The sequence below is a fragment of the Schistocerca gregaria genome, chromosome 1, assembly GCF_023897955.1.
Source record: "Schistocerca gregaria isolate iqSchGreg1 chromosome 1, iqSchGreg1.2, whole genome shotgun sequence".
NCBI lineage: Eukaryota > Metazoa > Arthropoda > Insecta > Orthoptera > Acrididae > Schistocerca > Schistocerca gregaria.
This window is the reverse complement of record NC_064920.1, coordinates 198,812,970-198,830,276: the sequence shown is the minus strand read 5'-3', so window position 1 is coordinate 198,830,276 and position 17,307 is coordinate 198,812,970. Positions and strand designations below refer to the sequence as shown.

At 38.4% G+C, this 17,307-nt stretch overlaps 1 protein-coding gene across 3 annotated transcripts in view; it reads left to right on the top strand.

The window, feature by feature from the left end:
* LOC126336714 (4-hydroxyphenylpyruvate dioxygenase) overlaps positions 1–17,307 on the top strand; it is a 116,664-nt gene that overhangs the window by 74,347 nt on the left and 25,010 nt on the right. For all 3 annotated transcript variants that reach the window (XM_050000708.1, XM_050000698.1, XM_050000690.1), the window contains 2 exons: positions 3,905–3,967; positions 15,018–15,122. In XM_050000708.1, the coding sequence (XP_049856665.1) occupies positions 3,905–3,967; positions 15,018–15,122 (168 nt within the window). The remainder of the gene's footprint in view (positions 1–3,904; positions 3,968–15,017; positions 15,123–17,307) is intronic.

Genomic DNA, 17,307 nt, shown 5'->3' with positions numbered 1-17,307 from the left:
TAGAAGGCTATTGTAGAAATATATTAAAGGTGGTGGTGTTGCAATCTACTCGAGAACATGGAAGTTCATAACCACCACAGAAAAGTGCTATGTTGAGATACATTTCGAAATTGCAATTCTTAAACTCACAAGTTTCCTTCTTATCCCATCTGCTAAGTCTCCCCTGACCCAAGGTTCTGGGTGACTTTCCTGAACTCTGTCTCTTCCTAAACCTCACCAGTCGTTTTCCTTCACCCCTGTAACCTTCCCCTGAAACCCCTCTGCCGTAGAAGGAAGCAGCTTTTCAAAAACCTTGCAAACTGTAATACCTTTTGCGTGTGTGTGCTCCTGCCACCACTTGGCGAACAGATGTTTTATCTATCCAATTACATTATATCTTCCAAAATTGATTAGGAACATTATTATTATGAGTTATCTGAAATCCCCTATTTATGAGAATGGCATCCATCTTGAAATAAATATTTTATGATTCTGAATTATTGCCTGAATTAAATAGTGCAAAGCGTTAACTGATTCATAAAAATATAAAAATAAAATTAGATTTTCATAATTCAGACTCTTCTAGCTATCAGAGCAAAATAGGCAATTGAAATCTTGAGAGTCCAAACTTTTAATGACAATTGTTTTTGTAAGTTAATTAATTTCAAATACTTAAAATATAATCTCTGAAAGTCAGAAATGTCTGCTTTCAAACGATTGGTAACAAGGCCTCCTCTGCTGCTTATTATTGCAGAAAGCTTTTCCCATTATGTGTCACCAGATTTCAGTTAGCTGCAGCTTTTAATTACTCAGGCTTCAGTAAAACTAATAGCATCATTGTAATCAGGAGAGCAAATCTAAATAATGGAAATATGAATGTAACTGAGCTTTTACATCAGTAACAATTTTACATATGACTGTCTAGAGTACTTGTTATAAGTGCAACTGCATTAGGTGTAGAATGAGAGTGCAAAAAGTTTTAGTTATTCTTGGGAACAGAAACCATGACTGATGGATTAGATTCCAACTTGCTACATTTCAAATGCGAACAAGTTTCCTTCTATACCAGGAGCTTGTTCTGTACAACATAAGAAGACTTATGGGGATACGATGCTGATCTCAGAAAAACTAAAACCAAATATTCCTGCTTCCACTGCCTGTGGCATAACAAACCAGATGATCAGCATTACATCAGGAAAGACTGGCCAACAAGAGTTCTTTAACTCATTCCAGGTGCACACAACACAAGAAATGAGCCCCTTTTGTCGAGGGAGAAGATTCTGTAATCATCACTGCATGTCAAACTTGGCTTTGCTGAACAGTATGTCAAAGGTTCAGACAGCAACAGTAAGGCACTGAGTCTCATCAGACAAACATTCCCAAAGTTATAAGAAGCAAATGTAAATGATATAAATTTCACTGGACCTCAGATTTGTGTCATGTTGAAATCAGAACTTGTAACTACAACAACTCTTGAGGAGTAAAATGTTTGGAATGCTTTTAGAATGGCAGTGCAGCAGTTTCTGGGCAACAATAGAAGTGAGAATTACAGTCAACTGACAGAATTTGATACAGAGTTATTATTAATTTGGATATAGAAAACTGGGAAAAATGCACTGTTTCCTCATAAACATTTCTTTAGGCCAATTTTAGGATCTGTAAGTGAAGAACACAATGAACGCTTTCACTAAGCCTTTTACTGCATGGAAGAAAGATATCAGGGATGTTGGGACTGTGATATGATTGTGGACTGTATGTGGGTATAGTACAGTCAGAGAGTCAGAAGAACATAGGAGGGAAAGCCATTTTAATGTACATTTTTGAATGTCACCATTATTGTATGAAGATTCAGCATTATTCAATATTTTTGCACTCATTACCTGCAATTCTTGTATTGTATTGTATTTTTATTGATCCAGGCAATCATAGTATTGTACAGCTGTACATATGATATTGGACAGGTCAAGAGAGCTATTTACAAGTAATTTTTACAAATTGATTTTTACATTATTTTGTAGCAAGGAAATTATCTATCTTAAACAAAACAGTTAATACAAATCATAGAATTGTAAGGTTGTACATACGATATTGGACAGGTCAAGAGAACATATTTGCAAGTAATTTTTAATAAATTGATTTTACATTATTTTGCAATGAGGAAGTGAGCTATCTTTAACAAAACAGTAAATACAAATGTTGTATGGTAAAATATAAACATCCAATACAAATTTAATAGTAAAGTAGTCCAGTGTATTTCATAGACATGCACAGTATACAATTTTCAGACCTAATTGAACATTTATCATATTGTTTACATTTTTAACCCCATTCAAAAAAATGATCAACTGCATAAAAGCAATGGTCGAAGAGGTAGACCCACTGCATGCATTTCTTCTATAGGACACTAGTTGTATTAAGTAAGCATGCAATATTGGTATCTGTTCAGAAAATAGAAAAAATCATTATCAGATTAAAAATATTGACATTTAAGAAAAACTACTTATATATTCATAATCAGCATCCCCAAACTAAGACTTCCATTACCAAGGAGAGGGGGAGGGGTGGCAGTACTTTATGCCCAACTTTTACTTTATATTTCAAAATTTTGAAAAAACATTTATTGTTTTTAACGATTTCTTACACTACATTCCATATTATTTTAAATTTTTCACTAGAAAAAAAATTTCGTGAATGTAGGTTTTCACAAGAAATATGATATTCATATTTTCAGGTCCATAATCCTCATTACACAACTGTATATGTTTAAAAAGCATGTTGTGATTAAAAATCAATGACAATATTAACAATATTTGTATTTTTTTTTATTTATTTATTTTGGGGTCGGGGTCGTAAAGTATCCCTCTCCTTGCTAACACATTATGGCAAATGCATTGTTATTGCCGAGAATGTGCCAAAAGTTTTCAGGTTCTGGATACTACTTATACATAAGTATCTATATGACAAGTAAGCTGTTAATGTAAGTTCGTGACAATTAACAATTTTTATTTATTTTTTGTGGTGGGCACAAAGTAATCCCTTCTCCCTCCCCCCCCCCCCTACCCCTGCAGTCCCCAATAGTATACATTGTGGAAAATGCATTACTATTTCTAGGGTTCAGTAATAAACACAAAAAATAAGATAAACAAAAACTTCATGAAACAACACTTTGAAAACGATAGTTGCTACTCTCCATATAGCGGAGATGTTGAGTTGCAGTTAGTCACAACAGAAAGACTGATAAAAAGTGGGCTTTTGGCCAACAAGATCTTCACTGAAAATAGACAAAACACACACACTCTCTCTCTCTCTCTCTCTCTCTCTCTCTCTCTCTCTCTCTCTCTCTCTCTCTCTCTCTCTCTCTCTCTTTCTGTCAGTCTTTTTTTGTGTCTATCAGTTGCCATTTCTGCTATATGGTGAGTAGCAACTATCGTTTTTGTAATATTGTTACATTCCATCCTGGATTTTCCATTGTTTGAAAACTTGACCAAATTTTGTTATTTAGAGCTATATTACAATATGTTAATGCCTTGGTTATTGAAGATGTACCATTCACAAATAAACTGATCTGATATATATTCATAACAGCTTAAATATGTCACCATTCAGTTCAATTTTATTAATAAACAGTTCCAGCTCTCCTGGTTTCATACTTTTCATATCAGTTTAACTAACTTGTCTACAATCCTGTATATTCACATCAAACCCACCTCAGCATTTCTTGAAACCAATCAACAGAACTTTGTTACCCAGAAAGCAAAGTTGCTAATACAATGCTACTGTTTCTCTGTGCTCTGCTTTGTTGTAATGTGTAGGACTAATAATACAGGCAGTTAGTCAGTATACTAGGTCCAGTTCTGTAAATTTATATTACACTATCAATATTAATTACTGACAGCATATTTACTGAACATCTATTCTTTTGCAGCCAGATGGAGGACGATTTGTTCACTTTGATCACATCACTTTCTGGGTTGGAAATGCAAAACAGGTAAGTGTTTTCCAGAGCTGTTTATGTCTTTACTCTGAATACTATTTTTTTAAATAACATTATGCACCTGTTCTCTTGAGATGCTGAAGCTGTTTAAAAAGGTACAAGTAAGAATGCAGTTACACTAACATTTTTTTAAAAGTAGGACTTCTCAATTTCAAGGTCCTATCCAACTTTCCTTCAGTTATTTCATCCTCTCCATGACATCCATTCACTGATAATCATTTGTTATTTTACAGCAATAAAATCTTTCTCACTCAGTAAATACAATTTAACAAGCCAAAAATTTATCACATGTTTTTAAGACCATAGTCAAGGGGATCTTTTTCAGTGATAAACTCTGATCCTTTTGAAGTACCAGTAGGTTTATTTCTTACTTTCCTTTGGATGTTCTTAAAAGTCAAAAAATTCTTCTGTTCATTTTGTGTTTGTCTTTTGCTGCCTTTCACTTTGCTATATTTGTCACAGCATACCCCAAATGAATCTTACAAGGATTAGTTGTTTATATTAATTGCAGCTCTTTCTCTATCATTTTATATCTTTAAGTTACTATGGTATAAATAAAACAGTAAAATGACTCCCAGTATTTGGCATACTAACACTCATACGTGAATAGAGTTAATAGACCTGAACTGCAGTGTTTCAGCTTTCTCTCTTCAGAGTTAAAACACATTGTTATTCCAGTAGATATCGAAAAGTGCATTAAGCACCTGTTTTATAATTATATACTTAATTTATATTAAAAACAAAGATTCCAAGACTTACCAAGCGGGAAGGCACCGGTAGATAGGCACAATGAATAAAACACACAAACACACACACAGAATTTGAGCTTTCGCAACCGGCGGCTGCTTCGTCAGGAAAGAGGGAAGGAAAAGGAAAGATGAAAGGATGTGGGTTTTAAGGGAGAGGGTAAGGAGTCATTCCAATCCCGGGAGCGGAAAGACTTACCTTAGGGGGAAAAAAGGATAGGTATATACTCGCGCGCGCGCGCGCGCGCGCGCGCGCGCACACACACACACACACACACACACACACACACACACACACACACACACGCATATCCATCCATACATACACAGACACAAGCAGGGGAGAGGAGAGAAGAAGATAAGGTGAAAAGTTTGTTTGTGGAACAGAAGGCATGTGTGGCGGTGAAATGGAGCATGGAATGGGATAGGTAGATGGAGGACAGGGACTAGTGAAGATTGAGACCAGGCGGGTTACGGAAATGAAGCGACAGAGAGTTCCCAGTTGTATAATTCAGAAAATCTGATGTTGATAGAAAGGATCTAGATGGTGCAGGCTGTGAAGAAGCAGTCACTGAAGTGAGCACATTGTGTTGGGCAGCACATTCAGCAACTGGGCAGGCCAAATGTCTCTTTGTCATAGTTTGGTGGTGAACATTCATGTGGACAAACAGCTTGTTAATTGTTATACCCACCTGGAAAACAGGACAATGGTTGCAGCTTAGTTTGCAGATGACATGGCTGCTTTGTGTCTTTGATGGGATGGGAAATGCCTGTGACAGAACAAGGTTAGGTGTTAGTGGGAGGATGTATGGGATACGTCTTGCAGCTAGGTCTTTTGCGGTGATATGAGCCATGAGGCAAGGAGTTGGGAGCAAGAATGAAGTAGGGATGGACAAGAATGTTATGTAGGTTTTGTGTTCAGCAGAATACCACTTTGGGAGGGGTGGGAATGATAGTAGGTAGGATAATCTTCATTTCAGAACTTGGTGAGAGCTAGTCACAGCCCTGGCAGATAGTGTGTCTCAGTTCCTCCAGTACTGGGTAGTACTGAGTCATGAAAGGAGTGCTCCTTTGTGGCTGGACAGTAAATGTGTGGGAAGTGATAGGACACTAGAGAGACAAGGCATGAGCTGTCTGTTTCTGAATGAGACTGAGAAGGTGGTTTCGATCTGTGAAGGTCACAGTGAGGCCCTTGTCATATTTGGAGAGGGCTGCTCATCACTACAGATGCAATGATGATGGGTGGCTAGGCTGTGTGGAAGCAGCCCCTGTTGAAGTTAGAGATTGCTGATGCTTGGCAGGCTTTATGTGGATGGAGGTCTGATGTAGCTATCCTTGAGGTGCAGGGAAAGTGGCTTGTTGAGTGGGGCAGGACCAGGTAAAACAAGTTGGGGAGAAGGTGTTGAGGTCCTGAAGGAATGCGGATGGGATGCCTTCACCCTCAGTACAGATCACAAAGACGTCATCAGTGAATGTGAACCATGTGAAGGGTTTGGGATTCTGGATGGTTAGGAAGGATTCATCTAGGTGGCTCATGAACAGGTTGACATAGGATGGTACCATGCGAGTGTCCATTGCTGTAACATGGTTTTGTTTGTAAGTGATGCCGCCAAAGGAGAGTTAATTATGGGTGAGGATTAGTTGGTCATGGTGACAAGGATGGAGGTTGTTTGTCTGAAAGCAGTTAGGCATGGTGACAAGGATGGAGGTTGTTTGTCTGAAAGCAGTTAGGCATTGGGAAAGGCAAGGCCACGAGCTTTCGGGATAGAGTAGGAGGTGGCATTGACAGTGACAAGCATGGTGCTGGGTGGTAAGGGAACAGGAACTGTGGAGAGCCGGTATAGGAAGTGATTGGTGTCTCTTATGTAGGAGGGCAAGTTAAGCATAATAGCCTGAAGGTTAGAGCAGAGATTCTCTCTGTGGGGGCACAGTAACTGGTCACAATGGGGCACCTGCATGGTTGGGTTCATTGACTTTAGGAAGCATTTAGAAGGTAGGAGTGCAAGCACTGGTGGGGTGAGGACAGAAGATCTAGAATGGGCCTAACGATTTGATGAGGGACTGAAGATCTGTTGGATTTCTGGAATATAATCATAAGGAAATAATGGAGGAATACACTATATTTAAATTACTGGACAGAAAATAGAACAGTTAAATGGAGTTCTCTGTTTACATATAGGTCTGAGTATGTTATTAGTACTAGTTAATGAAGTTGCATTACTATGCTCTGAAGTTGGATTAAAAATGAACATTGATAAAACCAAGATAATGATCAATGAATGGACACCTGAGGGAAGTATATCAGTTGAAAGTACACAACTCCAAAGAGTCACAAATATATCTATGTGGGTCAACTGATAAACATGAAAGGATATTTAAAACCAGAAATATTATGATGAATTAAATTGGGCCAGCAAGCTTATGGGAGGTACTCTCCAATTTTGAAATCTAAGTTGTTGGTTGAGCTGAAGAAATCTATTTTTGGCCAATGTATATTGCCAGTAATAACTTATGGCAACAAAACATGGACATTAATGAGTTCATTGTTAGGAAGCTAACAGTAGCCCAAAGATCAATGTTGGGTTATATGAAAAAAGGACAGGAAGGGTGGAGTTGAAATAAGATGAACAATAAAGGTTACCGATGTAACGAAAAGAGTGAATACCTTGAAATGGCAGTGGGCTGGTCATGTTGCTCGAACAAAAGATGGTAGATGGTCTAAACAAGTCCTAGACTGGAACCTAATTTACCAAAAGAGACCTAGAGGAAGACTACCAGACAGATGGGACAGAGATATATGGAAGACAGTAGGATTCAATTGGCAATGGGAAGCTCAGGATTGGAAGAAACGAAAGATCTTACTGGAATGCTTTGTTACACACTGACTCAAAGAGGCCACATCATTAAGCGACAGAACTGGCAGATGATGGTGATGGTGATGGTGATGGTGATGGTGATGATGATGATGATGATGTTTTCCTTGTCCATAGTGTTGTAATTATAAATTTCTCACTTCATATAGATTTTTTGCTGTTATCTGTATACAAATGATAAAGTTTAAGACGTGTCAGCTGAAACTGCTGTTGATGGTAATACAGAACTTGATTTTCTGAAAATAAATCAGATCCTTAGAACGTGATGAATTAAAGTCTTAAGGCTTAGTGAATATTATGTTGAGCAGGTCTCTGAATGCTGTGTTACAACAGTGGTTTTTGAAAAACACATGTTAACAGTTCTGACAGTTTTCTGATCACCGCCGGCCGCGGTGGTCTCGCGGTTCTAGGCGCGCAGTCCAGAACCATGCGACTGTTACGGTCGCAGGTTTGAATCCTGCCTCGGGCATGGATGTGTGTGATGTCCTTAGGTTAGTTAGGTTTAAGTAGTTCTAAGTTCTAGGGGACTGATGACCACAGCAGTTGAGTCCCATAGTGCTCAGAGCCATTTGAACCATTTTCTGATCACCATGTGGCATCCATACACAAATAAAAGAAAATACTCTGTATATGTAATACATTGTATAAATGCAATGAAATATGTAGGGTATCTTGAGTATTTTAGACAAGGCTAATGTAATAATGTTTGTGACAGTTTGGAGCAGTTCTCTTTCTCACTCAGTTATTCATGATGAGCAGTGAGGAAAGAAACTTTTTACCTTGTATCTCTCTCACTTCATCATTAGACAAATCAAATGCCAATGTAATGTCATCTGAAGATAAAACAATATGAACAATGAAAGCTTGAAAGTTAATTTCCTCAAATATTTATTCAGTGTAAGTTTCTCTGTGATATCAAAAATACATCAGTTGCTACACCACTGACTGCATATGTAGGTGTACAAATACTACAAACAAAGATTCCAAGACTTACCAAGCGGGAAAGCGCCGGCAGACAGGTACATGAACAAAACACACAAACACACACACAGAATTACAAGCTTTCGCAACTGGCAGTTGGAATCTTTGTTTTTAATATATTTTTCCCATGTGGAAGTTTCTTTCTATTTTATTTACATGTACAAATACTACCGTATACTACTGAAAATGTAATCTGTGTGGAATTCTTCTCAGAGCAGTCACACTCGCACCCTAACTCTAATGATGCTGATACCCAACAGACAAAAGAAGGTAGAGAGAATCTGTGTTCTCATGTCTTAAATACATGAAAAGCAGCATTGCATCCAACAGTGTGATTTTGAGTCATAAGCAGCTACTGTGGCTACAGGGATTAATTAAGCTTAGAAGATGTATATTAGCAGTAACAACAAGTTTGGAACATTACAACAAGCAAGTACTGTATTAAGTTTCATAAAGCAGTTAGAGAATTTGTTAAAGAGATTATGCTGACTTAACTGGAAACTCACATTATTCGTTGGTACTTTAACATTGATTTTCTCTCTTATATTACCAATTGAGGACACCTAAAATGTCTGTATTGTTTTTTATTTTAAAGCTTCAAAATATGATTAAAATTACACTGCAATAATCATAACAGCTTATTTTTAGACTGTGATCCATTTAGTGATTTCTACACTGCAAATACTTATCTGACCAAGACAGTCAAATGTTGGTAGAAAACATGTCAGTTACTCTCTGATCATAAAAGGAATTTAGTGTGTAACAGAATCATAAACAATGATTCATGAAGGCTGGAAAAACCATAAGTGTGGAATAGTTAAGAAAAGATTTACAGAGCAACAGCATTGATGAAAAATTTAACTCTTCTTAGACATATTGCTCCCTTATTTTTAGTGTTGTCTTCTCCTGGAACAAGTGAAACAGTACCAGGGACAAGGGTTGGATAACATGTCTGATTAATGTGTCTTTCATTAGCAAGAAAAACCACAACCTAATTCAACGAGCTCTATCATAAATATATTGTTGCCCAAGGCAGTAGTTTTCCCAAAACTTAGTTTCTCATAATATACTCCCAACATGGTGGTACATGAAAATTCCAGGTAAAGTAATTACTTGGTGGAAATTAAAGTGTAGGACCATGTTCCCATACATGTGCCAATGGATCTTACATGGTGTGAGATCAGCATGTCGAATGGGGGCTGGCTCCAGAACACTAGGCAGTTGAGGGAAGAAAAGACAGTGAGCATTTAGAGTGCTCTGTGGTTACATTCTGCATTACAGCATGGTCTGAAGACAATATGTGGATGACTTCCCATGGTGTAGAATCACCAGGAAACTGGAGGGAAGACAATGTGTGATGAGTGTAGCTCAGGAGTTTAGTACTGCTCACAACATTATTTCACGTGCATTGGAAGTGTTCCAAACCACAGACTCTGCTGCCCAAAGGAGAGAAGCGGTTCGATAATGGTCACCTACAGCAGCAGATGAGTGCTACATTGTGCAACAGACAAGAATGGACCATTATCCAACAGCAGGTGCATTTATAACCACATTTAACATGATTGCAAGGTGTGCAATGTCATGTGTCACAGTGGCACAACAACTGCAGTATTTGCTTGATGATGAATACATTGTGTTCCTGTAGCTTTATTGTTTTTAAGAGTCTTGATACTAACTTTAACTTCTTCCAGTGTGGGTTCTGCCACTGACCTCTGGTGCTCTTCATCTCTGTTTACCTCCTGCTCCACCTCTTCTGCCATACCGGCATCAACCCCACCTTCATTTTCCGATTCTGCATTCAATAGTTCACTAAAATACATCACCCATCTGTCTAAAATCTGATCTTTTCCTCCAATCAGATTTCTCTCCTCATCTTTACAGAAAAATTCTCTGGGTTGGAATTCTTCTCATACAGAATTTCCTTGTTTCTTACCAGCATTTCTCTCTTCTAACTCATCAATCCACCATTTTTTTCAAATTCTCTCTTTTTCCTCCTACATTCCTTATCTACTTCCCTTCTCTTCTCGTGGTATTCTTCTATAGTACCTCTACTTCTCATCTGCAGGTGTCTGATGACTAGAAATATTGGAGCTTTAATCATTAATTACTTCATAATTACAGTAGCAAATTTATTCGTACCATGTGTCTGTAGTTTAATGCAACATGTTTCCCTCATTCTCCATGCTGGTGGGGGCCAATGTAAACAATGTCAAAACAATAGCTTAAATTAGTGCAAATTATTAATTTTTTGCAAAAAAATCTTTGGTGTATTCGAATCCAGATAATAAGAAAAGACAAAATCAAAGCAGCAGTTCAAATTGGTGTAAATCACTGATGTTGCACATATACCCTCTTCGGGAGAGTGGAAATGAGACTGGAAGAGGACACAAGATCCCAAAAAGGGTTGTGATATTACACATTTCTGTTTGTTTCATTGCATATTTCTTTCAGTTATCTTTTGCATTACGCTGTAGCAGGTATTTCTATATATGGTCAAAGTTTCATTGAGCTACATTACTTGGCCGTGACTTGTCATATAAGAGTTACTTTTGTCCTTTAGTTTCGCTCACCATTGTACCTTTACTGTGAAGTAAATACAAAATAGTAACCAGAATAAAGGCAATATGTTCTAAAGTGCACATCTTTGAAAGTAAAATCTGATGGCTGGTAACATTCAGTATCCTGTAGCTCCAGCCCATGCACTACAACGTGCTTGGATTCTCCTTGACATGTGTCCACAAAGTTATTGAGACACTCCTGCTCAAGATTGTTTCACTGTTTGACAGCAGTCCTACTGAAATTATCCAGTGCATGAGGGGAATTCCTGTGAAGATGCAATCATATTTCAACTGGACCAAAGCTTGCTCAGTCAGGCTCATGTCGGCAGACACACAGGCCATTCCACTCAGATGATTGTGGCCTCGTAAAGGAATATGTTTAAAAGGTGGGTGCAGTGTGCTCATGCATTACTGCATTGAAACACCAACCCTTTGATGAAAAAATTAACTGAATGACTGCACAATAGACTGGAGGCTCCTGTCCTGATATTGACAGCCCTCAGTTTGCCTTGAATAATGGTGACAGGTGCACAACAGAATATCTTCCCAGAATATTACTGATTCACCTCCATGCTCAACCATCAATTTGCATGCCTAGGACATGCATTGACTGCCTCCATCTTCTAAAGTGATTACAAAAAATCATACAAATCCTGCACCCATCTGTGAAGAGAACCCAACACTGTTGAATCAGGTTCCAATCAAGGTGTTCCCTACTCCATCTTTTTCACATGCCATGGTGGCAGCAGAGTTTGTACTATTGCTCATAATGGATGCCTAGAGGTTAAATTAATTGTGTGACATTCATTGCATACTGTCTTCGTTGACTCAGAACTGTCAGTGGCCTCCAGGAAGGTCTACCTGGGCCACTGCAATGTATCACTTCAAGGTCACTCAACAAGAGCTGTAAGGATGGTCGTATGAGTGACAAACAAACGTGAAATGTGAGGTGCTGCAACATGTGAACCAATTACAGTGCAGCAACAAAATCCTTGTCTGGCTTTGATGCTACCATGTTGCCGGCTTCTGTGTAGATACTGCGTATTAGTGTGTGACTGTCTGCTTCTGTATAGTTGTATGATGTTGTGTTACTGCCTTGACTATAGTTCTGTTTATTAAAGAATGACACCAAAATGGTGTAGTTCACCAAGTGACAACCCCTTGCATCATGGAGTGCCAATAATTGGAATAGTTATGAAAGATACATGAGTTTTATGAGCAAGTAAAATAATTTGCGTCTGTTCAGGGGCATGTGTCGATTCCTGCTGATAAAAGTTTTAGAGTGTACCTCAAAAACTCTAGGACTCAGCCAAAGAACTGTTATAAGGAAATGGATACTACTTCAAGACTTGCAAGATACTGAAGTAAAATTGTGGAGAAACGCCCCTGTGGAGAAAGCAGTATGTTTTTAAGTACTTTTGGCAAGGAAAAAAATGCAGCAACCTTGTCCAGTTACAGATCTTGATATGTTCCAAACTGATGCAGTTCATTGGCACATTTATGGATATTACAGTAGGAAAGAATACCCCACAATAATGAAGCTACTAATTTCTTTTAAAGACTGTGAACTTTTCTCAGGGGGGAAAATGTCATTTGGAATGGTGTTAAAAGGTAAGGGCTTTCACTTTAAAAAGTTAGATGGATGAAAACTGTTACTTGGAAAAGCCCATGTTGTTGCAGCTCATGGTGTTTTCTTGCATAAAATGGTAGGAAAGGATATCCATTCAGTTATATGGTTCAATGAAGCCTGGCTCAATTGAAGAAGCAGGTGTTCAATGCTGGACAGAGGGCACTCAGAAGAGCAGCGACCATCAGCTAACAGAAAGAAGATCGTGATTAAAAGAGGCCCAGGCAGGTTCTTCAAACATTTTTGTGTGTGAAGGACTTTTATTTTTTTAATCGAGAAAAAATACAACTACCATGAGGATATAGCCCACCCATGATTTCTGCAGTGGTTTAAAAATTTGCTGCTCTGGTTTAATGTTCTGATAGTGTATGTAATTGATAATTACCTTACCATTAAGTGGTATTATGCAAAACTTCAACAACTACCGACTGCAAAGAAATTATGGTGCAGTGGGTACAGGTGAGAGATATTGCTGTGGGCATGAGCATGACAAAGCCTCTGTTATATTGCCTTGTAAAACAGACTAAGCCTGTGATGCCTACATATGTTGTAGATGAAATTGCAAGGAAACTGGATCATATAGTAATTATGCTACCACCTTATCACTGCCATTCCAACCCAAATGAATTCATTTGGAGTGATGCCATGGCTTACATTAGAAATAATAACAAGTCATTTACAACAACAGAAGTGGAAAGGCTGATATGTTAAGGGCTCCCTACTGTAAACACCACCTCATGAAGGAACAAAGTAGGCCATGTTGGCAAGCATGTTAGAGAAGCACAGACTCCTGATGGAATTATAAATGCATGTTTATAACCAGTTAAATGCCACATTAAATCAGAGTCGTAGTTCGTCATCCACATTGGATATACTGAAATTTTAAATGAGAATGAAAAATTAATGATTTCTCTTGAAGAAGAAGAAGAAGAAGAAGAAGAAGAAGAAGAAGAAGAAGAAGAAGAAGATGGCGATGATGATAGTTTTGGTGCCAATGCTGGTGATAGTGAAGGAGAACTGGCTGGAATTGTGCCACTGATAGTGTAAATTGGTGGGTGCAAATGTATACAGAATATATTCTTACTTTCTGCAACCGAGTAAGCTATTCATCTTTTTCTTTATTTCATTCTACGATTGTGGATAGCATTTTTTTGGTATGCTTAGGTTCTCGATATTATACGACAGCTATTACTGTAACAATTTGGATCGGCTTCTCACAGACATTGTCATTAACGTTGGGTGTTGTTTATTTGCAGTTTCATACCCTATCAAACACTTTTTCTACATCATTGTTCTCTTTATTGTTAGAAAAATGTACTTTGTTGTACTTACGTATATATTATTACGCGACGGCTTATATACGTGTTGATTGCAACTTACATTTCCAAAACATACTTCAGAGTTGTGGACATGTGTGTTGGCAGCTATTGGAACCTCGCAATTGCAGTATAGCCAACTAGCCATGAGCTGTCAAGTGACACGTTTCAGTGGCCAGGGTATAGTGTGCTGTTGTGTTGCATTCTCCTTGGGATGCCTACAAGTCGCAGTTTGAAGATAGTGGGCATTTGCTGGTGTTATCAACAGTGGGCGACCACAGTGAGGCACATCTTCAATGTTTTGTGTTTCATGACAGTGGTTGAATGTTCTAATAATGTCACTGTGGTACAAGCCAATACAACAGGCACCTTCCCATGTTGACAACTCTCCTTACAATAAAGTGAAAATGTGCGCACCATCTAAGCTTGAAATGACGCTTTGAGTCAAAGGTACAGATTGAACAACCTACAAAAGCTGCATTGTCTAATTCATGATCAGAGACACAGTGAACTGAACAGATGTGCAGAGATATAGATTTATCGTGGTCAAAAGAGTATTGATAAAGATGTTTCTGATTAAAAAAAAGAAAACACAAACTATTCAAGTTACTAGCATGGTGGACACTTTGTATGAACCATTTATTTCATATCACAGAAATGACAATAGTTAGTATTAATATTTGCAAACAACAGACAGGTTACCAGAATTGATCTGCTTTTCCAATTTATTACCAAACCATTCCTTCTTATTGAAGGTTCTTCCCCATATAAGGAGATAAGAAAGATAATGTAAATATGAAAGAATATAATAGTGCAGTAATCAGTGTGAGGTTAACAGGATTTTGGTTACTGCCACATATGTCAACTATCCCATTCATGTTTCACAATTTAGTTGTTCTATATTGTAAAGAATCTGTTTTTCATTGACACAACATATTTTCAGGCTGCCAGTTACTACTGTACCCGGCTAGGGTTTGAGCCAGTTGCATACAAAGGGCTTGAAACAGGATCTAGAAAAGTTGCAGCCCATGTTGTAAAACAAAATAAGGTAAGTTGTGTAACATATTTTTCCTGCTATAAATAGGATTAAGTTACGATTGGCACACAAGACTCTTATAACCTGATGAGTGTGTTTGCAGCTATATGATACATTACTTGAGCCTACAGTTTTTTATGTTTCTTTGTATATTGTCAATTTAAGTTAAATGGATGAATAAAAAACCTACTCACCAAGTAGTGGCAGGAGAATATGCACACAGAAAGGTCTAACTTTTTAAATATTCAGAGCTAGTGGCTCCTTCTTCTGGCAAAAGAGACTTACCAGACAGGATGACAAGGAGAGACTGATTGTTGAGGGCTGCACCAGATGGGATTTGAAAATCTGAGAGCTTAAAGATGGGAGACGGGGTAGTATGGAAGACAGAATACTAACAAAACTTCAAACAAGAGTTAATAAGAGTGAAAATCTAAGTGCAGTCTATGTATCAGAGGTTGCGGGGGGACAGCGAAAAATAGAAAGGTCAGAAAATGAAAGATGTAGAAAACTAAAACAGAGTGAAGAAAGGAGCAGTTACTGTGAAGAAATGCTGAGACAGAAGGAACTGGCATAAATTAAGGCCAGATGGGTGGCGAGAAACAAGGACATGTTGTAGTGCTAGTTTCCACCTGCAGAATTCTGACAAACTTGTGTCTGGGGAAAGAATCTGGTACATGTGGTGATACAGGCAAAGAGGTCATGGCTGTCATGTTGTAAAGCATGCTCTCCAACAGGTTATTGTGTGTTGCCAATATATGTCCTCTGCCTATGCCCATTCATCCTGACTGATAACTGGGTGGTAGCCATGCCAATGTAAAAGGCTGAACAGAGTTTACATAACTGCTGGTATACAACAAGTGTCATTTCGAAAGTGGCTCTCCCTTTGATAGTACGCCACTTGCAGGAATAAGTGTTGTTAGGAGGATGCATATGGTAAGTTTTGAAGTGGGAATGGTCACAGGGGTAGGAGCCATCAGGTAGGGAGATGGGGTCTGACAAGGATATTGTGGAGACTGGGAGGGCAATGAAAAGCTATTTTTGGTGTGGTGGGTAAAATCCCAGACAGAATGGATCTGATTTTAGGGCATGATCTTAAGTAGTTATGGCCTCGTCCAAGAAGCTGATAAATACATTCAAGGCCAGGATAATAATGGGTGACTAGTGGTGTGCTCCAAGGTTGTTTTTTGGTGGGATCAACAGTACAAGGATTGAATGTGATGGCCTGAGTAATCTGCTTTTGAACTAGACTGTTGCGATAATTATGTCCAGTAAAGGCTGAGGTGAGAGTGGTGGTGTATTGCTGGAAAGAGTCTTAATCCAAACAAATATGTTTCCCTTGAATGCTGAGGCTTTATGGGAGGGAACATGTGAGATAGAAAGGGTGGCAATTGTCAAAATGTAAGTACTGTTGTTTGTTAGTAGGTTTAATGTGGACAGTAGTGCGTAGCTGACCTTGATGAAGATGAGATCAACTTCAAGGAAAGTGGCATGGGCTTTGGAATAGAACCATACGAAATTTAATTGGGAAAAGGTATTAAGAGATTCCAGGAATTTTAACAGGTCAGTCTTACCATGAGTCCATACAGCAAAGATGTCATCAATGTGTCTAAACCAAACCACAGGCTGAAGACTTATGGATCCCAGGAAACCCCCCCTCCAAGCAACCTATGAAAAGGTTGGCTTAGGAAGGAGCCATCCTGGTTTCTATGTCCATACCCCTTATCTGTTTGTATGTCTGCCCCTCAAAGGTGAAGTACTTGTTTGTAAGTATAAAGTTGGTTAAAGTGAGTAAGAAGAAAGGTGGGGTGTGTGGTTTAGGTGGATTAAGAAGTTCTATGGATTGAAGTATAAGTTCTTGTGATGGGCCTGAGGTTTTTAAGAGGGACAGAGGTCAGTTTGAATTACAGCAATCGGATCTTGATGGCAGACTAACTTGGAGTCCCTCCTAAAAATCTTAGGCCCCTCACAAGGATTTACACCTGAATCCATAGAACTTCCTACACTGATGACATCTTAACCATATGGACTCATGGTGAGGCTGACCTGATAAAATTCCTGGAATCTCTAAATACCTCTTCCAAGTTAAATTTCACATTGTCCTATTCCGAATCCCATGCCACTTTCCCTAATGTTGATCTCATCCTCACTAAGGCCAGCTACACACTCCTGTCCACATTAAACCTACTAAAAAACAACA